At 39.4% G+C, this 25,986-nt stretch overlaps 3 protein-coding genes across 4 annotated transcripts; 1 reads left to right on the top strand and 2 right to left on the bottom strand.

Moving 5' to 3' along the window:
* Positions 1-432: 432 nt before the first annotated feature.
* Positions 433-4,875, bottom strand: LOC137953688 (cold-responsive protein kinase 1-like). Of its 2 annotated transcripts, none has more exons than XM_068801156.1 (7): positions 4,772-4,875; positions 3,356-3,488; positions 2,868-2,983; positions 2,531-2,741; positions 2,014-2,251; positions 1,593-1,743; positions 433-1,034 (listed from the first exon to the last, which is right to left on the bottom strand). In XM_068801156.1, the coding sequence occupies exons 2-7, from the start codon at positions 3,417-3,419 to the stop codon at positions 645-647; spliced, it is 1,170 nt and encodes a 389-aa protein (XP_068657257.1). In that variant the 5' UTR covers positions 3,420-3,488; positions 4,772-4,875; the 3' UTR covers positions 433-644. The 2 variants fall into 2 exon arrangements, with proteins under 2 accessions (XP_068657257.1, XP_068657258.1); XM_068801157.1 differs by having other exon boundaries at positions 3,356-3,483; positions 4,772-4,792.
* Positions 4,876-6,435: 1,560 nt separating this feature from the next.
* LOC137953143 (DEAD-box ATP-dependent RNA helicase 53, mitochondrial-like) lies at positions 6,436-11,349 on the bottom strand. The gene is made up of 8 exons (XM_068800383.1): positions 10,760-11,349; positions 10,410-10,537; positions 9,905-10,316; positions 8,907-9,005; positions 8,204-8,428; positions 7,927-8,088; positions 6,861-7,335; positions 6,436-6,780 (listed from the first exon to the last, which is right to left on the bottom strand). Exons 1-7 carry the CDS (start codon positions 11,156-11,158, stop codon positions 6,904-6,906), a joined length of 1,857 nt encoding a protein of 618 aa, XP_068656484.1. The 5' UTR covers positions 11,159-11,349; the 3' UTR covers positions 6,436-6,780; positions 6,861-6,903.
* Positions 11,350-24,058: 12,709 nt separating this feature from the next.
* Positions 24,059-25,749, top strand: LOC137953649 (patatin-like protein 7). The gene is made up of 2 exons (XM_068801106.1): positions 24,059-25,097; positions 25,223-25,749. Exons 1-2 carry the CDS (start codon positions 24,132-24,134, stop codon positions 25,577-25,579), a joined length of 1,323 nt encoding a protein of 440 aa, XP_068657207.1. The 5' UTR covers positions 24,059-24,131; the 3' UTR covers positions 25,580-25,749.
* The last annotated feature ends 237 nt before the right edge of the window (positions 25,750-25,986 follow it).

The following is a 25,986-nucleotide window of genomic DNA, read 5'->3' as shown; positions in this document are numbered from 1 at the left end:
ATCCGTCCAAGTTAGAAGGGTCAACTCACCAACTCAGCCAAATATTTCCAAATGGCGCTAAGTCAACCCTCTTCTAGGAGCTTTTTAAGTGGAAGGAAGAGAGTGACATGGCATAAACCCAATTGTAATACAATATAGGATACATTCAATGAGATCTTATCCGATAACTAAAGGGATTATGTTTATCCTTTATTAGAAATGATCAGAAACAAAGGTGGTTGATAGCATGGCAATTAGCAAATAATGGCAAAAAGTACATTATTTATAAGGTGGGTGCATGCTCCAGAATTGACAAGATAAGTCCAACAAGTACCCAAAACCAGTTTTTAATAGTCTATGATTTTTAATATTTGAGCTTTCATTTTGATGAAACATAAATTATGTTCCAGTTTTTCAAACGGGTTTCAGGAACAAATTGTTTCGACTGCTATGATAAACATACTACAAAGATTTACAGCTCTCGAATCAATTTTTTTCCCTGCTTTTTACACTAAAAACCTTTGCACTTTTCTAAGCATTAAACGAAGATACAAGAATAACCAAGACCATGATCAATGTTACACCAAATTTACACAGAAGGTAGTGACCTCCAAAAACAAAAAAGAGCATTACAGAAGAAGAAACTCCGATTGGGTTACGGCCACTTAGTCGTCTCTCTCAGAAATTGCTGTGACTGTCATGGAGGGATATGTGGTGGTGTTTCCTGAAATTGAAGAAGAGTTGTTCGATGGTGACATACCAGATGAACCTGAAGAGGAAGTGATTTTCAAGTCGATCGCCTTTGGAGGGCCACGGACCTTGAGGTCCATGAAATCAGAAATGAGCCCTGGTTTTGTGATCTTCTCATCATCCACTACCATTTCTCCTGTAAGCATTTTTACTACTGAAGACATGGGAGGGCGAAGTTTTGGTGAATCTTGTGTGCAGATTAGTCCAATCTTCAAAAACTTGCAAGCCTCCTCAAGGTTGTAATTGCCATCAAGTGATGGATCTATCAGGTTTGCAAGCTCACCTCGCTCATTAAGTTCCCATGTCTGCATCATGAAAAAGACTTTTTTCAGATTCTTATAGACAAAATATGGGTTTGATATTGATCAACTCCCAAGTAACAAGAACAACGTATAAGAGCTACTACACTCAATTTACTGCGAAAATAAAGGAACCGCATTCCATTAGGGTATGAAATCTGGAAGCTCTAATTTGTCCTATCTAGGAAATATCAGTATCTGTTCTTTCTTGTAATCCTTAGAAAACCTAAAATTTCAGTCTATTATTCCAAATTGACCTAGTAAGCTTTATTCCTCCAATGTGAAACAACAAAAATTCTTAGTGAATTAATTAAAGCAACATAGACTGCAAGTAACAGGACACATCAATGCAAATTGGTTTCATGCTGACCCTTTGGCTTGTTGGGTTTGGAGAACCTGAGAAAACGAAAAGGAAAATTCAAGGCTTCAGCCTCATGTCTACTTAAAACTTTCTTATATCTTTCTTCCTTTCCTTCACTTTTTCTCAAGCCAAATAGACCAAACGGCCAAGTTTCAATTTTTGTCAAATGAAAGATGTGCCCATTGAAGTGAAATTTCACTCACCTTTTCAAGGAGGTAATGTTCTCCAGGAAGCAATTTTGAATTTCTGTTGTTCCTTCCACTGACAATCTCCAAAAGAAGTACACCAAAACTGTAGATATCTGCTTTCCGTGTCAACTGACCACGTACTGCATACTCCGGTGCCAAATAGCCACTTAATTATAACAAAAGAAAAGGTCAGTTCAAATTCTGTGTATCAAGAAAATAAAGGAACTTGACATGATAGCCAAAAGAGGTAAAGGCTCTATTTTGGATATCAACTTAAACAGCAGTAATTTGGAAACAAGAATTAGATGTCCACAAGAGCTTGGTCAGTACAATTTTTTGGATCATTTGTAGTCCTTAATTTGTCTCAACTTTGCAGCAAGTTTCAACTGTTCCACTATTGCAGGTAAAGGCTTGAAGCAAGGATTTTGGAACTTACATTGTACCAGCAACACGCGTGCTGACATGGCTCATGTTTGGTGGGAGGAGCTTTGCCAGACCAAAATCAGAAATTTTTGGGTTGAGATCTTTATCAAGAAGGATATTGCTTGCTTTAATGTCACGATGTACGATATGCGGCCGGACTTCTTCATGGAGGTATGCCAGTCCACGAGCAACGCCGACACATACATTGGTACGAATTTTCCAGCTAAACTGAATGCTGTTATTATTTGCACCTAAAAATGAGAGGAGAGCAAGTTCAAACTCTGAGGCCGATGAGATTCTGTAAAAATTCTAGTACTCCCCATGCAATGCCAGCTGCCCACACCCTTAAACTGGCTATTAGTCACATTTCTACCTGAGGTGAATACATTGCTATTCCCTCTTCCCTCATTTCAAGAAACATAGTAGCTAATGATACAAAAATGAAAAGATATGTGTAGAAATCAAAAGAATACATGGAGAAATACCCTCTCTAAAATATTCCCAATAACAAGTGTTATGACGGTGATTACCAAGAAGTGTTTTTTCAAGGCTGTTATTCTCAAGATACCCATAGACCAATATTCTATGACTGTCTTCTATGCAACAACCATGAAGCTTCACAAGGTTCTCATGCTCTATATCAGAGATCACATTTATCTCTGTTAAGAACTCCCTTACACCTTGTCTTGACTCAGCAGAAAGAACCTTTATAGCAGCAGCTTCTCCTCCTTTAAGTGTTCCCTGACCAACCATCAACAAGTAACATCATGAATTTAAATAAAAGCAGCCACATGCCATCAAAAGAAAACTGATTGTCAAAACATATTATACAATGATGATAAGGCAGTAAAAAAAATCTATACATACCTTGTATACAGAGCCAAAGCCTCCCTCTCCTATCTTAAAATCTGGACTGAAATCTTGAGTTGCTGCTCTCAATTCTTTGTAAGGGAATATTTTCACATTATGGACGCTGGAAACCTCTGCAATTATACAAGGCATTATGTTAATTGTAGACTAATGGTATGCTCTAACCAACAAAAAATGTCATATGGAGAGATTATTCTGAATCAAAACATCATTGATCTATTCAGAAAATGGACCCAACCATTAGTGAGAACACAATACAACTGGATGAGATTGTTTATCTGACAAGATTCTAAAACAGAGAATAAAGAAATTGCTTATTTGCAGATCACAACTAAGATAATTAATGACTAGTAATCAGAAAATATTTTGATTCAGCTTACTAGCCTAGACAAATCAAGGCACAAATGGGCCCACCTTTTCTTTACTCTAATATAACACAATTATGATAATCAAAAGGAACAATATTTGATAATGGTATAACTTACCTTCATCTATTTCATGATTCCGTCTCACTGAACCCCTTCCAACTAAGCAAGAGAAACAACTCATCACGGTACAGTAAACCAGTCACCAGCCTCAAGAGTATTGTGAGATGCTCTATACGAAATCAAAGCTGACCTAACCAAAAAAACAACACAATGAGATAATGATTACCATCCCAGCTGATTTTATGGTATTGTCAGGGACGTTTAACTGTTTACAACAAGGTTTATTCTTTTAGCATTGCTAACGTAAAATAGCTTGTTTGCATGGTGTGAAACATCTGATTCGAAATTAGAGACAAGAAAAGAGAAACTGAAAAGATATATGAAAGAAAAAACCAGAGAGGAGGGGAGAGAGAGAGAGAAAGGTATCCAATAAAAATAGACACATCATTCAAGTAAAAATCTTAACTTTGAAGGTACAGGTGCAGTTTACATTTCCCTTCTTGTGAAGGAAATTATTCGAGATGTGCATCCACTAATTAAATTTTTGGATGGTTCTGATGAGGGCAAAGCGAGCACACATGAGAAAACAGAGAAAAAATAATCTGAGGAAAACGCTTATAGTATAATAGAGACAAACATATAGAATTAGTAGGATTTCCACAAGTGTTAGTTACAATCATTACTCGTACACCAGATGAAATTTCGATCATAGACGTCTCACATAATGGAAGGTTCCAGCCCCACTGAGGAAAAAAGATGCTTTAGTAGCATTCCCACAAATGTTGGGTTACGTTACAGAAACACCATCCATTCACTGGAGGAAATTCAGATTGTGGATGGCTCATGTAGTTGGATGAGAACGCACACCAAGCAAAGGAGTCCGCGGCAGACCAGCGAAGACAATTCATTTGCTCACTAGGCAGAAACAACTAGAAAATGCAAGCAAGCAACGATTAGCCTGTTTCAACCTGAATATCTTTTGTCCCAATCTCCTGACCAATCATTTAAGATTAGAATTCCTACAAAATAAACCGCAAAGAGATTGGAGCGAGGGATAATTCCTCCAGAGACGCCGTGGCTCAAGAGAAACGACTAGAGAAAATAGGTTGACAGAAACCATCACGATTTTCAATTATAGCAAGCAAAACTAACAAAATTTCTCACGCTAAGTGACCACGGCCCTTTCCGTCTGCAACCTCAAAGTGTACATTAATTTTAAATTTTTGCAACCCTCCGACGAGCAATAACAAAGCTCTTTCTCAGTAATCGCGCAAAAGAACAAAACATAATCAAACGTAGAAACCAAGATCTTTTCAAAAACCAATACCCGCCGCGTCCATGTCAATCAGTGAAATGAAAGTAAACACCAAAAAGAAGTTCTCGCTAAATATCATATACCCGAAAGAGGGGTTATTTCATAGACAAACACCAGAGAAGAGGAACTGTGCGTACAAAGCCAGATAAAAGTTTTACCTGCAAGACAGCTGACAGAGAAGAGACAAGGGAAACTCCTGGTTCCAGCAGCGATGAGCAGACAGAATTCCAAACAATAAAAATGGTCAGAATACCAACGCGGCTGCTCTGGTCAGATAAACAGATCGACGTACGGAGAAACAATTGTCCAGTGTGGACGGTCCGGTAGTGCTTTACAGAATTCCACTTCGATCCTCCAGAGTTAATGCAAGGTGGCGACCATTTATTGACCGTCGACTCAAAGACCAGTTAGTTACGATCTACCGACAAACCGTATCCGTTAGATCACGCTGACATGTTAAGAAGGTTTAAAAGTCGTCGCCTGACGATACCGAGACTGGCCCGAAGGAATCTTTTGGGTCCGGCTGGTGACATGTCAGCAGTGTACGAGGTGTGAAAGTGGTACGTGGTATACAAATTGAACCCTTTCACACATGTAAATAATATAAGGACTAAAATAAGTCAAATTATTGGCTAGAAATATTACAAGTTGGTTACGCGTGTGACACCTCATTCTCCTTGTCCTTTTAGTGCAACTTCACCAACCTCGTTCACATTAGGCCTTGGCTTAATACAAATTAATCCCATTTTATCGGTTAGTGTTTAAACTAGGGGATTGACTAGCAATTGTGATCGGTTCTTTAACAGAGATTGATGTAGTCAGTCTCAAATGTTTCAATTAGTTTTTTTATTTATGTAGGCTTACACTTATATGTCACAAAGAGGTACAAACAAGGCCTAGTGTGACTGTTATGTTACATATTTGAAAAAAAAACACGATATATAGCGTAACGCTAATGATGATGACTAATAGAAAATCGACACATCAACTAACCCTTCTATTTCCCATGGGAGTTGTTCAATTGGCTCAACTCCCCAAGCGGAAACAAGTTCAGTCTTAAAGACCCAAGTTGACAAAGTGACTTTCCGTTCCAGGACCGGAGGTGGGAGAGTGAGAAAGAGGTCTTTTAAGGGAGTTGGTGCACCTTGGAAGTTGTATCTAGCTACGAATTAAAACGTGAATTTAGTGGTAATTCAATTTCAAAATCGACTTCACCGGTGAACTTCCTTCGAATTCCTTTCCGACATGCCACGAAGCAATCTGAGTTCCTGTTCGTTGAACCTGTCAAACGGATCAGTAGGATCTCTCTCCTCCGCCCACCAAAAATGAAAGCAGCACAGATTGTAGAAGAAGACTGAAAAAGCAAAGCCGACACGTCTGATAACATCGATGACTTTGTAAATCCGCTCTTCAGAAGCTACGCGCGACGGATCTCATGGAAGATGAGGATTGACGGGATTTCGGCTACACGGAATCGAAGACTTTTAAGGTAGCTGCGAACCTGCTCTGCATACTATCTGAGGAGCAGAATTCAAAGCATTATTGGAGACAGAAGAAAAGATAAAGAATCCAAAGCTTAGGTTGGGAAGAGGCTTGATGTTTCCACTTTAAGAGTCATTTGCCAATTCTCGGGCTGTTGCTTTTGCTACGTGTAAGAACCACCTCTTCCCTGCGATTTGGATTCTCAAAAAGTTTCTACACGCTTGGGTTCTTCGTTTTAACAATGGTTTGAACACTTTTTCATGACTGCAATAAGCGAGAATCGATGTCAACTGCTGACGGTGTTCAATACGCCATTGAACACAGTGTATTTGCCAAGTCTGTTTATTTTTCTATTTCATCAACTCTCCTCATTCTTCCAACCTGTCATTCTTCCTTCTGCATAATTAGAAATAAAATACAAATGCCCCGTATATTAGAAACTCGTGAGGGATCTTACTTTGAATTTATATTATAGATCATTCTCCAGATAATAACCCAAAACATATATTTCGACTACCTAAGTTAATAGACTTGGATTTTGGTGTCTGTAGCCAGTTTTGATACAGAGGAAAAATGAGAAAGACAACTCTTCAGCAGGTTTTACCGGTGTCCAAGTCTTCTCTCCATTTCCCGGTGCAGGTTGCTCAGATCTGCAAAGACAAGCTGTTTCTTGCACGTCCAAAACCTGTAATAAAATATGCATAACCGTTACAAAATTTCTTCGAAAGACCCATAAGATCTCTTTCAAGGAGATGAAGCACTAACCTTGAAAACATATCAATGGGATCTGTTGCCAGATGCAAAACCATCATTCAGAACTGTTTGAACCAAAACTACCGAACCGGCTTGAACCAGACCGCTTTGGAACAGAGTCTCCAAAACCACCAGATCGGCTTCCACTGCCAAAACCACCTGAACCAAAATCTCCAAAACTACCACCTGATCGCCCAGATCCTGAGCCACCAGAACGGCCAAAGCCAGATCCACCACCATCATTGCCACCAGACCGGCCAAAGCTGGATGCACCACCAAAGCGGCCAGAGCGCCCAGAGCCAGAACTACCTCCAAAGGATCCAAAACGACCTGAACCAGATTCCCCATATCCACCACCAGATCGGCCAAAACTGGATCCACCACCATAGCGACCAGAGCCTGAGTCATTCATACGACCACCTCCAAACCTTCCTCCCATGTCAGCCAACATGTCACGACCTCCATCTTCAACGGCAATTTTAGGGAGCTGATCACATTGAGTGAAATACACATACCAATTACTGTCAGCACACCAACACTACAAACATTCATGAAGAGCTAGAAAGAAGGCAAAATACAACGAATACCAACATATATGTAAATTTTGAGAGAAGTAAAGAGTGGAACATCATACATGAATTAAAATTATGAGGATCTAACCAAGTTATTAGAAAGTCTTTCTCCACAGAAAAAATATTTTTCTATTATATTCTGAAACAACTATAACTTTAAAGACAAAGAGCAAGTGGAAAGTTGCTAAAGAATTCACTTTTTTTCTCCTAAGCATAAATAAGATAAGGAAATAACTCAGGAAAAGGGTATTATTTCGCTTTGTCCAAATAAGAAGGAATTGAGACAAGGTAATCTGATGTCATCTCTAATATCAACCTCAGATTTAAATTAAAAAAAAATAGATGTCATCACATTTTTCAAAAACAAATAGTCGCTTACAGAAAGCCAATCTTAACACCATCAATGCAATCTCACTGATGGAAACAAAAATTACAAATCCCCAATAATGGCATAAACAACACTTAGAATTTTCATAAAAAAATGTGCACATCTACCAAACAGTTACCTCCTTAAATCTGCATCCCACTTCCCGTTCAAGCACTTTAACATTTCTGGTTTGCTGATCTGTGTAAATGAGGATAGCAGTCCCTTTCTTACCAGCCCGTCCTGTTCGGCCAGATCTATGAACAAAGATCTCAGAAGTGGATGGCAGCTCGTAGTGTACCACCTGAAAATTGGATAAAGAGCAAATGGTATAAAATTTTCATAATGCATAAAGAATACAGGAAAGATAACACAGAATTGAGATAATCACCATGACGGACAAAAAACAAAATCCTTACCAAGTCAACATTAGGGATATCTAACCCACGAGCAGCAACATCAGTAGCTATTAAGATATTGAAACGGCCATCTCGAAAACCTCCCAGTGTCCTTTCCCTCTGATTCTGTGAGATGTCCCCATGCAAAGGCTCGCACTGATAACTGCGCCCCATTGCATAAGCCAACCGATCCGCATCACGTTTTGTTTGAGTGAAAACAATGCATTTTCCTCCATTTGCATGCTTCTATGATACAAAATAGTCTTTTCTTGAGAGAGAGAAAGAGAGAGAGAGAGAGAGAGAGAGAGAGAGAGAGAGAGAGAGAGAGGCACACTTTCTAAAGGCTAGCTATGCATCATATATGCAAGGACAAAAGGCTTTTCTTTTCCAAATAAGAAAATAAATGAAGGAAAAGCATTACGGTAGTAACATTAAAATCCAAAAAAGTATGACATGTTGTAACCAAGAAGAACGGAAAAAGCTTTTCTTTTCCAAAGAAGAAATAAAGAAAGGAAAAGCATTATCATAGTAACATCAAAATTCAACAATAGGAGCATGACATGTTGTAACCAAGAAGAACAGAAAAGTCATGGTACAAGCATAGAACGCTTTCCTTTTTCCAAAAAGGAAAGAGTAGAAAGGGAAAACATTATCTTAGAAACATCAAAACCCAAATAAAAGAGCATTCTATGCTGTAGCAAAGAAAACAGACAAAAGATCTTACTGTTATCAGAGGTCCAAGGATAGATGGTTTCCCGTACGTGTCGGATGTGATCGACAATAGAGAAATACCTTCCGCCAACTTCTGATCATTTTCCCCAACCTTTTCATGACATTTCAGAAAATTTTAGTGCAATAGGAAAGCATTTTATATCAACGTTACAATCATTTTTTTTTTCCATTTGAATGTTGTAAGCAACCAGCATAATAATAAAACCACTCAAATAGTCAACTAGGATTCAGAAACATATGTGGAATTGTTAAACAGATTTTACAAGGCATTAACCAAAAAAAGCACCTCACATGGAACATTTCGTTTCATTCTATAGGTATCGCTTGAATGGTTGATAGCAGTCAAGCTTGTATTCCTTTTACCAAATAGCACAATTCGCAAATAGGAGGATGTCATATGGTCAGTTAAAACTCATCCATCATCGTTTTAGAACAAGGGGTTCTAAAGAAAGCCAAACACAGATGCCTACCTGTTCGTAATTTCCATATACTCAAAACTCTTATAAAATATTGAACCATGTTATAACTCTAAAATTTCTTACAATAAAGAATACACTAAAAGAAAAGTGTTTTCATCAATTTTTTTTTTTACTTTGTCAAAAAAATCTATATATCTAGCTTCAAAGTATTGAACGCCGATCATGTGTCTCACATTTTAAAGTTACGGTTAATCACTAACACCCACCCTTCCCCCTTCAAAAAGGAGACCACTCTCACCTCCCGAACAAAATGAAAACTACACTCATCCCCTGAATATAAAAAATCAATACTCTAGTCCCCTTTGACTCTTTTCAATGAAAAAGTTCAATTTACACAATTTTGAATAGTTAGATATAATATTCTATTTAAAAAATACACAATAGAGGCACAAAGTAAAGGGGGCGAGTGAACATGGGACCCAATTGGCTATAGAATGTATTTAAAAAATCAAAATAAATTAAATTCTAAACAAAAATTAAGAAACGAATACAATATATTATCTATACTCACAAGGTCAATGGTTAATGGATCCTTTAGATAGTTCCTTGATATATTTCTGATCCAACTTGGCATTGTGGCTGAGAACATCATGCTGTGACGCTTAGAAGGTAATTTTTTTAATATAATTTCGACATCTTCAGCAAACCCAACTGCAAGCATTTGATCAGCTTCATCTAGAACAAGAGACTGCACCTCTGATAAATTCAATGCACCTCTCTTTATCAAATCAATTACACGTCCCGGAGTACCAACGACCACATCTACACCATAGTCAAGGGTAGACATCTGTTGATTTATGGGCACCCCACCATAAACACAAATTGTGTCTAAACTAGAAGCAGATTCTTTGAATTCTTTCTCAACTTGACGAGCAAGTTCTCGTGTCGGTGCCAACACAAGGGCCAAAGGGTTCTTTCCACGCCTGGACAGATATGAAAAGGTTAACTTGTTTAAATAGTATTCAACTTACGACCTAAATATTACTTACTAAAGTGATATAAGCAAACACACATACCCATGCTTTGCATTAAATCTGATAATGTTGTCCATTATAGGAATTCCAAATGCAAGAGTTTTTCCAGTACCCGTTTTGGCTCGACAAATCATATCACGCCCTTGCATTGCAGGTTCCAAAACAGCTCGCTGAGCAACATTTAAAATTCAAAAACAAGTAACGAAAAAGACAAGCTGTACATACAAACACGCGTGAGAAAATATAAAAGTTTCTTGAATACAAGTTAACCCGAGGTACATGAATCACCACTGTGAAACTTAAACATTTCTGTAACAATAGAGACAAAAGTGGAAATCACAGACAGACTAACGTAATACACAATACCTACAGTAAATGGATACAAAACTTACCTGAATTGGAAATAGCTTTGTTATTCCCTTCTTCGCTAGAGCCGAAACAATTTCTTCGGCAATACCAAGTTTAGCAATCTCAAGTCCATCGTCACTCTCACCAACAGATTTCTTAACAGGAACTTTTTCCTCATCCGAAAAATCAGCAACCGCATATCCCGCCCGCAGAGCATCTGAAGCACGAAATCCCAGCGGAGAAGTGGAAAAGTGGAAATTTCTACTACTGAGACCGAATCCGAACTTCTCAGCTATTCCGGTATAAGTCAAGGACGGTACTTCGGTGGGGAATACTGAAGACTTTATACCCGGAGCGGAGAAGAAGGCTTCGCCGTACGCCAAGGCCACTAGGGTTTGCTTTGACGCCCCCGCGGTGGCGGACTTCCGAAACAGAAAGTTCATCGCTAAGTAGGAAATGAAGTAAACCCTAAATACTAGGAGCAAGTAGAGGTAAGAGAGGAAGAAAAAGAAGGTCGGTCCGCCGGACACAGAGGAAACTTTGGAGAGAGACCCTCGAGGAGAGGGTTTTAGGAAAGAGAAACTCGGTTGAGGGTTTATGAGGGATTTATTGGTGCCTTTTGAGTGAGGGTTTAACGATCAGAGAGATGGAAGCCGTCTGCCGACTCTGGTTTGGGCCCAACTAGACTATAAGGATCCAACCTAACAGAGCTACCCCGCGGCTCCTCTTAAACCTCACTGAGTCACTCACGCTTCACTTCTCGACACGGTGGTCTAAGTTGACTCGGCTGCCAAAAGGGCCGGCAAATCGGTTTATTCTTAAAGAGTCCGTTTTTTTTTTTTAATTTGATTTATTATTATCCATACAATTTAGGAAATAAAACAAATACGAGTAAAAAGTATTTGCATCTAATTACCTAATTATTTAATTAAATATAGTGAGGACTTTATTATTTTTATTGCAATCGCCGTTACAGTCACCACATATCAAAAGATCCTTGTTTGCATTCCTCAGTTGCTGGATGATTTCCTCAATAGCCTTCACCCTTGTTTTTCTCTTCATCTTCCTTTTGGCGGCATCGGCTATTTCTGTAACCTGCTGAATTGAATCTAACTCCCATGCATATGGTTATTTGTCCTGCTATGTTGATTCGCCCTAGTATGAGAGTCCAATTTTTGATAAAGCATTGGTGCCCCCTTAAAACTCTGGGAAGACTTTTTTTTATGAGCCTGGTCGGTTGTTTTTAGGTGCGTTTTTGTTCTTTGATGGCTACAGCATTGTGCTCCGTTCAACTTGTGCTTCTGTCAAGGGAATTTACTGAAAACACAATGCTTTGTCTCGTCTTCATGTTCCTCAGCACACATCGCTCTACCCATGCTTCTGTAAAGGACATTGACCATTTGAAGGTCTTTCAAACAAGATACCAGACACGAAAACAGCCGTATGGTAAAGGAATAGAGGACTGGTCTTAATGGGTGGACTACTGAACAAGCTGAGAATGAGAGATATGGAGCACAAAGAATGGGTGATTTGAAGCACAACTTAAGTGGTGGTCATACTTTGATGTCGGGGTTTTCAACAAATGAAATAGCCTATCTTTCGAAAGAGAAGAACTACAACAAGGTGTTGAACGAGCATACTTATACTAATCCATTACATCAAGGTTCGACCATCCTGTCCTTCTGTCTTCTAAGTTGCTTCTCTCATGGATTCAATGGCAATTCGCCCTATCTTATGGATTCAATGGCTTACTATTGCTTGCTCTTGGCCTTGGTCTAGTCTTCACTGCACACAGGAAACTGCCTAACGACTTACTCTTGCCTATGTCAATTAATGAGAAGAGAGAATTAGGACTTTGCCTTAGGCCCCTTTGCGATAGGATTGCACTTCGGTACCCAATGAAGATACTGACCGCCAACCAAATCATGCTTAATGCTTCGTGGAAGAAAGGAGAATGAAGAAGGAGAAACCCTGGTTCTTGGTGATGAAGTCGCAATGTCGTCTCCCCTAGTATAGTAGGTGTGTAGAGCCCCCATTTTCACCTTTGTGCGTTAGAGCGCGCTTTTGAACTCCTTCTTCTTTCCCTTGTTTATTTCTTTTCTTGGTGCATCCTGAAGAAATTGCTCAAGGGGTCAAGTTTTCTAATCTACTATTTATTTTTAGTATGCTTTTTGCTCTCAATATTCTTCAGGAGTTGAAGCAACGTTTGGGGTAACAGTTGGGAGATTACAGTGGTTGGAAAATAAGTCCTTGAGTGGTATGGATGGACAAAATCTAGGGAATTTCGATGGTGTGGTGGCATCTGATAAAAATATAGTTTCCATGCATTTCACTCATGTAACTGGTCAGTCCCCCACCTCTAGGTTAGTCTCTCTGCGGCTGCCTCAGTCATATTCAATTGCTTTTTGTGGACATTCAGGTTCATGCCCTTTACTCTTTCATTTGGCATTTTTTATACTGTAGTCCATTGAAGATTTCTTCTGTTTGCATTAGTAAAACGTAGAATTATCTTCTCAGATGAAAATCCCCTTAAAACTCTTCATAGCAGTTCTATCCCTTTCATAGTAATCACATATTACCATCTGACATGTCTGAGATCTCTTGAACTCTCTCCCTCTCTTTCATTCATACGCACAGACACACAGACGTTGAGGATCACATAGATATGAACAGATACTTGTATACACACACCCATACACACATTTATAGGAGTCATGAGCCACCTGATCTGGTAGCTTTGCATTTTTTACTTTGACCACTTCGTTGGTGGCTCTAGTTGTTGTTGCATATTCTGGTAGCAGTGGGTATTCAGACCATCCTTATTTTTAGTGCTATAGAGTTCGCTTTTAAGCTGTACTTGGCGTGCCTTTGAGTTTCTTGTGGGGAGCCCATTTCTCTTTTAAGATGCTAACATGTAGGGTTTGGAATGTTATTGATCTTACACTAGCCTTGTTAAAGCTACTAAGCTTGTGTGCATCAGAGTACCAAATCCAACAAGCAATCTTTGCATCTGTACACTTTGGTTATATGGTTATTTTCTGAACATTGATGTTGTTCCCAAGCAATCAACCTTTGGAGGACCAGAACCCTACACATGGACTGGTTACCAAAAGAAAGTCATCCAACTCAAAAGCTCAAGTTTAGGGTGGAGGCACCCAATCCAAGTTTCTATGCGACGTTGTGAATTATTCTGAATCTGATGAGGAACACTCCCCATCATTTGTGTGCCCTTTTTGTGGGTCCAAATACATGGTTCATTTTGGTTGGGAGACCCGATATCATTAATCTGAGGACTTATTGTCTGAACTCAGGCAAAATAGTAATATTCCAAGCAGTAGATTTCAGTCCTAAGACCTGCTGTAAATGCCAAGAACAAAGGCAACCAATTCAAAAACTCTAGTTTAGTTTGGAAAGGTGGAATCCTAGTTTTTTTTTTATTCTAGGCTGTGGATCAAGCTAAATCTGATGTAAAATTATTATCAACACTGATATTCTGGGAAGAATTGATCTCATTTTTTTTAACTGCATGGACTCTTTGTGATGCAACAATACTTGGGATCCTTTCCTACTGTGGTTTCTTAGAAGTGTCCTAGTTCAGTAAGCTGTCTTTGTTATTTTAGAAAGTGTCTTTCCAAGGAATTTCTTCTTTTCAAAAGGTGCCTCTTTTTACTTTGAGAGTTTCCAATTTCACTTCAGTTCTTTTTTATTAGGACTTTCCTAGTTTTATATCGGTCCTTTCAGTCATAAGGAAATTTTTGATTGGTAGCTTCTAAAAAAGTTGACATTGAATTCACTTGTCTAATTAGGCTATTTAGAGTTCTTAGGCAAGTCAAAGTTTTGTTTTATTATGTGACAACAAGCCTCCTCCTGCCCTTGAACAAAGCATCTTATTTTGGTTTACCATTAATAAAGTTCTTTTGATTTTTATTTTTCTTATTGACTGGAAGTTATTTTGCATATTTTTGCAAATCCTTTACGTTGTTGGTTATAAGCCCGGTGCAAACAGATTTATAACTTGTTCCAATAGTTCTAAATGCAAACTTTGCACTATTCTTACTGTTCAAAAAATTGCTTAGCCCTATTTTTATCTATTCTTCCTACGGTTTCTCCTCTTCAACCTTGAACTGAGAGTTTGGTCTTCTTCTATATTTCCAGAATTAAATGCAAAGCTTAACCCATTTTCAGAAAAAGAAAGAGGAAAACAAAATGGAAGAATCTAACGTTAGCACCGTTACCAATATGTGATCTCTTCAGATACGATTTTGGTTCCTGAGTTGGCAGTGAAGTTGCAAGATACTCTAGTTCATTCCTGTTTTGCTCTTGTGCATTTCCAGAACCTTTATCATTGGTAAGATGCTTTTCATTAGTTCTCTAATTGTGGCATATCTTACTCTTTCTACGCTGAACTCCTTTGATTTGGTTGATTAAATACAAGCATCCCTTCTGATGTCAAGGCAAAGAGTTTGGGTCCTATCTCAGACAGTGCTGTTTAAGTTCTGTTGTTGTGTGAAAAAGTAGATCTAATGTTGGTTATGCTTCAGAAGACCAAGCCATGTGTTTGTAGTTGGGGAATTTTTCTTTCAAACTTCCATGAGTAGTTTAGTTTTGTGTCACTTACCAATGTAAAACCTGGTTTTTTAGGCTTTTTATCTCTCAAATGTTTTTTTTATATTAAATTTTCTATTTTAATCTAAACTTTCGTATACTGTGCTCAGTTCTGCCGATTGAATACTTACTTTGCAAATTTGTCTCTTCAAGTTGCAAGAAGCTTTAGCTTGCACCTCTCAGGACTTCCCAATGTAACTCTGTATTTTTCAGGGTTAATTTGTCTCCTTTTTACCCCTAGCCTGTGTGACTGCTGATGAATTCTGATTCAGATACCAGTAAAAGGGTTCTCATTCCTAAATTCTGGTGTTCTAAGCTGGGCTGCATGTGACAGCTGCAAACCTGGGGTGCTTTTGCATCTGACAGAAGGTTATGAACACCTTGTTCCATGAAACATTTCTCCTTTTTCATTGAGAAGGTGGACATATAACTTTAAGCTCTGTCTTATTGTTTTAACTTGCTTCTTGGTTAAGATTATTCTACTTTTCTCTTGAATTCTGCGATTGAATTCAATAATGTAGCATGATTGACTATGATCATATCTCAGGGTCATATGATGTAGATTTAAGTTCCTGTTGTTATCATCAGTGGCATTGTATTATCCCATAATATCTTCCATAAGAACCTGAAAATGCAGCAGAATGACATGGTGGCATGCCAACACCTGGTTCAAGAACGTATTTTTGACAGGATTGATTTAGTCTGGTTCTGGTTCACTCTTGCTGGCCTTGTCCACTATGTAAACTGCCAATTTTTGGGATTCTTTTGTTCTTAACAAGAAAATCAAAGGATTTAAATGTGGATTATTAGTAACCCTTTTTTCACCATCAACTTGCACACAAGCGACTGTGTAGATAATTCAGACTTTGCAGCAGTGATACTTCTGTTTAACTCTGGAACAGAATCCAATTAGTTCTGTCTCACACTGCATCTTGTAGTAATATTCTCCTGTTTATGCGTTTCAGTGAATATTGATATTGCATTCGATAGCTGAATATGCTAAAAGTGTAATATAGACCGTTAGAAAATCAGTCCAGGGGCATTTTTGGTCATTTCACCTCATTAGTGGATTTACCTTTCTATGTAATATTGTTCCTCATGTTGAATTATGTTTTTGGTTCAATTTTCATGTGCATAAGACATGTAGAATGGGAGATATAAGGAGATGAGTAATATGTGTAAGTATGGGTATTTTTGTAATTGATTAAAGCCCTCTTAATTAAATAGAGAGGGGTTGTGCACGAACCCCAATAAGCTCTAATTTGAGTCTCTCAAACTCTCCCCTCTCTCTCTCTCTTCCTTCTCTTCTCTCTTCTACTCTTCTATCTTCAGTTTTAACATGGCATTACATCAATAAATCATATTTGGGGGCATCTTCTATCAGTATTCATCGTTTTTTTAAGAGGGCAATCTCTTATTAATTGGTAAAACTCAAGCTTTTTCTCTTTTTCTCTGCTATTGATCATTGAGTGATCTCTTATGATTTAATTTCCTTGAGAGGGTTTCTTTGAGTTTCCTTGGGATGTGCATCAACTATCCCTACATCATAGCCTACATCATCTTCCTTTAGGTTGACATCAACCCTAGGGTTATTTGATGTTATTCTCTTGGAAATTAAAGTTTATGCACTAATTAGAGTTGTTTGAAGTGCCCACATCTTAGTTTTGCTCTAACCCTAATTTTGTGAGGTGGAGCCCACATTGGTGCTATACTTGGAACTATTATGGAAGTGTTGTTTGGTTGATTTGTGATCCTATACATATATACATATATATATATATATATATATATATATATATATATATATATATATATATGGCTGATTTAAGTGAAGTATATACCCCATCTAGGGAATTTTGAGGATATGATATAAATGACACAAATACTATTGCTTGTGAGAAATTAACTGGGTCAAACTTTCTTAATTGGGCCAAATTAGTCAGTATGTACTTGAAAGCAAAAACAAGATAGTTTATTCGTGATGATCCTCCACTTCCCGTTTTATGATGGAAAGCGAAATTATGACATGGATTATCAACAATATTAATTCTACACTACAAAATCAAGTAACGACTTATGGGACTATAAAGGCTATGTGGGTGTCTTTAGAATCTCTATATGCTCAAGACAATAATCTTTCACGTGCGTATGAATTATACACAAACTTTGTTGCATTGATAAGGGGAAATAAGACAATTACAAAATACTATAGTGCTTTTCGGGGGATTTAGCAGGAAATCAATGTGTATCATCCATTCACTACAAATGAACGAGAATTGAGAAAATAACAAAATCAGCTGTTAGTAGCAAAGTTTCTCAATGGCTTAGGTGTTAAATTTGATGGAATAAAGGCCCATTTAATAGGTTTAGATGAGATTCTTACTTTATCCACTACTTTTATTGGATTATGAGAACTAAAAAAACAATAGTACCCAAGGTGGGTAAAGATTCTAAGATGGGTGAAGCTACTATTTTTACTACCTCAAATATTGTATCAGGTTCAAGAGACTCCTCTAAAGGCACTGGTAGAAGTAGAGGCCACGGTGATAGTAAATATGAGAGGAAGTGTGTCCATTGTGGACGTATTAACCATTACTTAGATAGATGTTGGGTTAAATTTGGAAACCCATGTGGGCCAACTTTACTATTCATGATGGCATTAGGAATGCGTCTGATATTGGAACATCTATCACACCAAATGAAATGAAACAGTTAATTCAGCAACAACAACAGATTACATAGCATATAGCTTAGATCTCCATTGCTTCCTCTTCTGCATCTGTGGTTCATGCTTTTATTCCTACTACGACTGGGACTAGTTTAGGTATGTTAGCTTTCCACGTGCGTCCTGTACCATCCTAGGTTCTTGATTTAGGGACTACTAATATATGTCAGGTATGTCGTTTCTATTCTCTGACTTGAAGGAGTCCTTGAATATAAATTATGTCAATCTTTTCGATGGGTCTATTCCATTAGTTCAATGAGTGGGTATTGTCACTCTAAGTGTCTTTCATATCACCTCACTCAACGTTGGTCGTCCCTAAGTTTTCTTTGAATCTATTGTATGTTAGTCAATTAGCAAAGTCAATGAATTTTTCACTAACATTTTATCTTACTTATTGTCTCTTTCAGGATCTCGTAACGAGGAAAATGATTGATTCTGCTCGAGAGAGAATGATTGTATTATTGGAGAGCCACCTACCAGATAATACTTTGCATGCACTACACTCAATAGACTCCCCGTTGCAATGACATATGAGATTAGGTCATCCATTTCTAACAAAACTAATTGAAATAATTCAAATGTTCCTCTGCAATCTGAATGTTGTGATGAAAAAAGAGGTGGTCACCCCATATATTTGATTTGGAGATCAACTTGGAGATGTCTTTACTAAGGCACTGGGGAATTAAAAAAAATTATTTTTTGTGATAAGTTTGACATATATGTTCTAACTTGGAAGGGAGTATTAGAAAATCAGTTTGAGGACATTTTTTGTTATTTCACCTCATCGGTAAATTTGTTCCCTCATGTTGAATTATGTATTTAGTTCAATTTTCATATACATAGGACACATAAGAGTAAGTGTAAGTAGAAGTTTAAAGTTACATTGGAAACATTCCAGCCCATACCTCTTAGACTAAGTTAAAAGTTTAAATTTGACCCAAATGTGTCACATATTTGGAGGTATGTAAACATCACCTGAGGTAAAAAAGTCTAAAAAAAAGCTGATACACTTGCCCTCCTCTCAATCTCGAACACACATTCCTCTGGCAAGACACAGCAATACCTTCCAAAACCACAGCTGTGTCCGCGCTGTATTTGAAGACGACGCTTTAGCTGATGCAAATACAGATGCAAATACAGCTATCGTTCTTCTGTTGCAGCTGAATCTTTCCTCTTCTTCCTCCTCTTTCTCGGATTCTTTAATCAAGTCTACTCTACTCCTCTCACTCTCCCTTCAATTCAACGAATCCTTCCGTTCTCCCGTCATCTCCAACCAACTCGTCCTCTACATCGTCCCTGCTTCTCCGTACCTTCACGGTAGGTCTTCTCTCCTCTCATTGAATGTTTCTCCTAATACGGACTGGACTCTCTTCTTCCCTGGGTACAGTGGTACACTCCTGGTGCATTAATTTCAGCAGCCACGTCTTTGCTGTACACGTGAGCCCAAACCCATTCGTGGGATACTCCAACTTATCATGCCAAACAGAAACTGTCGTAGCAAAAGCCTTACTTCACCTATCTGAAGTTTGACACTTGTGATTTACTGTCTGATGTGGCATCCTACGTGTATACTCATTTTTTAATGCAAACAAAAATACTTGTTTGCTCCCTCATTCCGGCCGCCCCCCCTTTTGCGTTTGTGCACCAAGACAAACGATCCCGTCAAAGTTCAACCTGGTCAGCTATCAACAGCGGCGTCCTTGCCTTGGGTCACATGCATGATAGAGGCACACCTGTAGCAGCCTGGTTTGGCTCTGCTGAGACCACGGTGAAGCTCCATGGCCATGGAGATGGTGACGTGGGCGAATGTAGAGAAGAAGCCGAGGAAGATGACTGAAATGGTTTCACTTGGCAAGACTGGGATTTGAGTGGAAATATGGTGAGAAGATGGCAGCAATGGAAATGGCAATTGACCCGGCGGCAATATTGACAGAGATGTGAAAATTTTTGTGATTAGTCTGAAGATTGATCGTTCTTATACCATGTTAGATGTTATACTGAACCACACCTTTGCAATTGATTAAGGGTAGTATTTATATAATTTAAAATAAAAAAAATAAATTTTACTATAAAAAGATAAATACAACATGAGATAAATCCAATTGGATCTTATCCTATAACTGAATGAGTTTCATTGTCGTGGTGAGTTTTGGCTCAAACTAGGAATTTCTTAGACCAAATAGTATGCGAGATCTCCATTATAGGGTAATTGTAGGAATGCCACATCAGTGCCACGTATCTGCCACATCATCGCCAAACCAGGTTTAGAAAAAAAAAAAAAACAGACCCGGAGAGAGGGGAACTCGAGTAATACAGAAAACGAATTCAGACAAAGAATCTTTCTAGTCACTCCCCAGCTTTCTTAGCCATAAATTTCAATGCCTTTCAGAATACTTTCGGCGAACCCAGTTTCGTTCTCCAAACCTGAACCTACCTAGTTTCAGAAGAACACAGCTGATCTCCGCCCAGGCTATCACATCACCCATTCACGTATAAATATTGGTGAAAGAATGTGAAACATCACGACTGTTATGACCGAAAGAGGATAGCAGTCCGTATCACATTCGTAGTCATTCGGAAGCTCCATTTATTGATCCAGGTACTGGAGTAGTTACACGAAAGAGACGCTGCAACCTCACTATCTCCCCAGCAAATCTCCATTTCTGGGTGAAAAAATCAGGCCAGCTAGTAAAAGAAAAAATCAGCTTCACTGAACTGGGGATTTCAGACGAGTACTTGCTGCGAGCTCCGTGTTCCGAATCTTTCTTATCTTTGATCTTGCGAGTTCTTTCTGTACTACTTGTCTCACATTAATGAAGATTTCCTATTTGTGTAAAATGGTACTGAGTGTCTGATATGATATGATATGATATGACCAAATGGTCCCATATATTCTTGTCGGCCGTGCTTGCATTCATGGAGGAACACTGTATCGTTTTTTTTTTTTTTAAGAAGAAGAAGAAGAATTAATTGACATAGGTAGCTGCAAATTCTGTTGAAAATCATGTTTTAAAAGTATAAAATTGTGATTAAACTAATTGAAAAAGATACTAATGTTTTAATAATATTAGCATGACTAGAATGAGTCTAGGTTTAAATATTTAGCTTACTTAAACCTTGTCTCTTAAGTGAAGAAGTTGGCAAGAAATGAGCAAAGGTCTATTCCACCTGTTAAACAAATGATTTTTGACTATCAAACATCGTACTTAAAAATTATTCAGGTTCGATATAGTTTCTCAGAGTTATTTAGGGTATGTTCGGAACCCCTCAAAAATAATAGAAAAGAAAGTGAGAATTTGATCATTATTATTCTAAAAAATAGTTAGTAAAAATGAGATAATGATTAAATTCTTATTTTCACTAACTATTTTTGAAATAATAATAGTTAAATTCTCATTTTTTTTATTTTCCATGGGGTTTAAACAGACCCTTAAGGATACCTGGATTTATTGGGGCATGCCTAGACCAGTATAACTATACCTCTTAACGAAGTTACGTTTTAGCCAAGATTTTTTAAATTGTAGGGGGCCATCCCCCACACCTTACAACGTACAAAGCTCGGTCTCAGTTAGCACCGGATCTTTCGAAATCTCAGATATAGACAATATATATCGCCTAGTATGTGAAACACAAGGTGAGTTTTTTACTATGTGGGGTTATAGGAGGGTGGGGGGGACTTGTTAAATAAAGGGTAAGTTGCCCTTATTATAGGTGAACGATGGGTCTGACATAAATACTAAAGGGCTCCCACTTTCACATGCCTGTGTACTTCTTCTCTTAAATGCATGGGGTGAAATGGCCCTATTTGACCCAAATGCCTCAGTACATGACCTTACACTAAATTGAAAGATAAAAAAAAAAAAAAAAGGATTAAGAAGAAGATTGAAGAAAAACATGAACCTTATTGGATTTGAATTTGATGTCCTATTAAGTTTGATAACAAGTAATTCTCCATGCATGATTAGTTAGATGTTAATCGATATTAGTTGTACATAAACATCAGTAGTTTAATTAAGCCAAGAAAAGCAAAAACAAAGAGTATAATTAGAGGCGTAGTAATGACAATGGTTTAGTAAGGGATGTATTCCTCTTAACAACTAAATTAAGCTTTCTAATCGCCCTTGAAACAGCTAAATGACTCCGATTTCATCCCAACAACCCAAATGACAGTGGAGATCCAAAAACCGAGTTAACTCACCCAAACTGCAAGTTTAAACACTTGCAGGTCTCCCCAGATGCTCTGCATGAAGACAACAGGTGAGATCAATAAACAAATACAGTAAAACCAGATAGAAAAACATATCCAGACAGAACATCTTCAATGTGGTTCCACCAAACTACAGTCCAGAAAAAAATTAATGGAGGAAGAAAAAGAGAGGAAGGAGGGAGGGAGTAGATACTGGAAGACAAAGATATATCTTTTTGTTACATTTACGAAAATATTTTGTCCAACATCCATGCCCTTTGGTTACATTACATCCAAATGAAATCATTTTTTTTATGGAAAAAAGTGGCTGGCATCAGCCCTGTCCGCCATTAAAGAACTTCACTGTTATCCCAAACTTCAGACAATGAAAGCGGACACGCCATGGAGAGGAGAATCACACGCTTAAATTTTAATCATGGGAGTTGGTTAAAGCTTAAACATTCAGTTTAATACCTATTACGGATGTCGGACGGACTGGTTTCCAGCCTACAGAAATTAAAAAAACTAAGTTAAACCAACGAGGAAGATAAATGGTGCGAGTTCGACTTAACTGAGTCACGAAGCAATCTACTGAGTCCATGTTTAGAACTCTTCATTTACCTGTTCGTAAATCCTTCCTTAAACACGGTTGTTGCAGCATAATCACGAGCATAAAAGCCTAACCAACTCCCCCCAACTGTTTCTTCGAACCGGAATGATGGGGAATCCACCGCGAGCCACAATTTGCGGCGGTGGCGAGGCAAACCACGGGAACCGTCCACTCCATAAGTTTAATCCAATCTAATGATTATTTCTTCACGAACATGATTAATTTACTAATTGCTTTTGTCGTGTCGGATGAAAAGCGGCCATGATTGGTACGAAAAAATTAAACTAATTAACACGGGAAAATTAGAGTTAGTCGTTAATTAATTTCAATTTAGTAGAGAAAATGTGATTCCGACAGTGTGTCAGCTGTACGTTTCCGTGATCCGATCCCATCCACCGCGAAATCCGGCGATGTCATCACTTCCTCCGACACGGCCTGAATATCCGACTGAGGGATGTGGTATCGACCGACGGATCGGACACCGTCGGTGGCTCCGACAGGGTAATCCGAGTTGGGTTTGAAAGAGTTTTGGCGGCTTTCGTTGGCGATTCCTCGGGGAGGAAAAATCGCCACGTGGCGAATTGTTAGGGTTTGCCTCCGTCGGCAGTTGAATACGGACAACGAGGCGAGGAAGTGCCCGTGTGGGCTTGGGGCCGGGTGGAGGATTTGAGAATCCTTAGCTAGCTATGGGCTCCACGCTTTTTGGGGGGTGGGCCCTCGTGGATTGATCAGTTTTAACGGTTGAGTAATCGCCGGTAAAAGTTGAGTACTTTCTTACTTGTTACAGATAGGGTGGATCCCAAAATCATTTGTACGTGAAACGTTATTTGAACCGTCTAATCACATCAATGACTATTTTAACCGTCGATTCGATGAACGGCGTAAAGTAAAATTACTGTGAGAAAGTAGATTTGCTCGTCATTACAGGTCGCCGTCGGGCTCGCGATGAACGGCGTAAAGTAAAATTACTGTGAGAAAGTAGATTTGCTCGTCATTACAGGTCGCCGTCGGGCTCGCACCAACTTGCATGCTTGTCACCGGTCAATTCATAAAATCCAGGGGTAGCATCGTAAATATCCCTCAATCGCTAAGACAACTCTTCCCCCGATTAATCGCTGTCACGTAAGACCCCACGGGTCATCCTTATCCTGCGCACCTTCGTAAATTCCACTTATAAAAGCCCCCGCTTCCACTCTCTCTCCCTCACCCCCCTTCTTTCCTCTCTCTCCTTCTCCCTCAGAGCACTTCTCTCTTCCTACTTCAGCTCTCTCTGTAAATCTTTTTGCTTCAATGGCTTTGATAACAGAGGCAGCTCCCGTCGAGCCCAGTTTCGACGTCGACAAGCTCAGCTACGAGATCTTCTCCATTCTCGAAGCTAAGTTTCTCTTCGGCTACGACGATCCCAAGCTCTTCGTCGAAGGATCGGCCCTGGCAAGTGCCACTCCTGCTGGTAAGCTGAACCCTGGAAAGAAATGCGCCGGAAAAGTTAGAATTCTCTCCATTGACGCCGGCGGCCCTACCGACGGCCTCCTCGCTGCTAAATCACTGGCTTTTCTCGAAGACTCTCTCCGCCGGAGCTCCGGCGTTCAGGACGCCTGCATTGCCGATTTCTTCGACATCGCGGCCGGCTCCGGTTCGGGAGGTGTATTAGCAGCGCTTCTCTTCACGAAAGGAGAAGACGGCCGCGGCCGTCCTCTCTTCTCAGCCGCCGAAGCTCTCAAGTTCCTCGCCGAGAACCACCGGCAAATCTCTCGCCCGAAGATCGTCCGGCGGTTGTTCCGACGCCCTAAAGTGTCGGTCGACCGCGTGTTGAGAAAGGTCTTTTCGGAAGAGACGCTGAAGGACACGCTGAAGCCGCTGCTCATTCCCTGCTACGATCTCTCCAGCGGCGGCGCCTTCGTCTTTTCCCGCGCTGACGCGTTGGAGACAGACGGCTTCGATTTCAAGATGAGAGAGGTGTGCCTCGCGACGTCCGCGGATCCGACTGCCGTCGGCGCCGTGGAGATGAAGTCCATCGACGGACAGACGAAAATCGCGGCCGTGGATGGCGGAATCGCCATGAGCAACCCCACGGCCGCGGCGATCACGCACGTTCTGAACAACAAGCAGGAGTTTCCCTACGCCAACGGAGTGGAAGATCTAATGGTCGTGTCTCTCGGGAATGGAGACTCCAGTCCCGGGTTGTACGGGAGTGGGATGATGACGCCGGCGCCGCGAGACTTGGTCAGAATCGCCGGAGAAGGAGTTTCCGACATGGTAAATTTACTCTTCAACAAATCTCGCATTTCTCTAGATTCTCTCACCAGCTAATCGCATCATCATAAAACAAAAAAAAAAAGAGATGTATTTCACTAAAATATTCCGATGACCGTGATGAACAGGTTGACCAATCAGTCTCCATGGCATTCGGGCAGAGCTGGTCCAGTAACTACGTGCGGATTCAGGGGAACGGATTTGGAAACAGAAAATCCCCCGTTCAGAAGGGCTCCAACTCGAGCTCAACCAAGCTGCAGCTAGAAGCAGCAGAAGAGATGCTGAAACAGAAAAACGTTGAATCACTGCTGTTCCGAGGGAAGAAAATCGGAGAGAAAACGAACAAGGAGAAGCTCAACTGGTTCGCCGGTGAGCTAGTTAAAGAGAACGAAAGAAGAAAAACCAGCAGTTACCCAACAGTGGTTCTGAAACAAGCCACACCCAGAAGCTCCTCTGCAACCATATCTTCCTGCTCATCAAATTGAGACCCATTATTCATTTTTTGCTTTCTGGGTTTGAAAATTGGTATCCGGCCACTCTCGACTAATCTCATGTCCAAGAGTCGGAGCTGAGTAAGATTAATTATTTACAGACAAGTATATGTTGATGAATGTGTATATGAATTATGAAATGATGAGAAATTATATTACCTGTAACGTTTGCTTAACCATTTAGCCCCTGTTTCATCTCTTTAACTAGAATTAAAGGAACTAATTCACCTGAATAAGAAACACATGAAGGGACCACAAATGGAGGCCCACATCTGAAAATGAAAAGGAAATTATGGCCTTTATTAGCCCATCTCTCCCTCTCTCTCCCCCTTTCTCACCGACAGTTTTTTTTTTTTCACTCTCATTTCAATTTCATTCAGCCCAACGGGTCCCTTTCATTT

The sequence above is a fragment of the Aristolochia californica genome, unplaced genomic scaffold (genome assembly GCF_029961685.1).
Source record: "Aristolochia californica isolate CCGP_79_NKW_82.1479 unplaced genomic scaffold, dmAriCali1.0.hap1 SCAF_16, whole genome shotgun sequence".
In the NCBI taxonomy this organism is placed as follows: domain Eukaryota; kingdom Viridiplantae; phylum Streptophyta; class Magnoliopsida; order Piperales; family Aristolochiaceae; genus Aristolochia; species Aristolochia californica.
The sequence above is the reverse complement of the archived record's forward strand: the minus strand, read 5'-3'. Positions and strand labels throughout refer to the sequence as shown.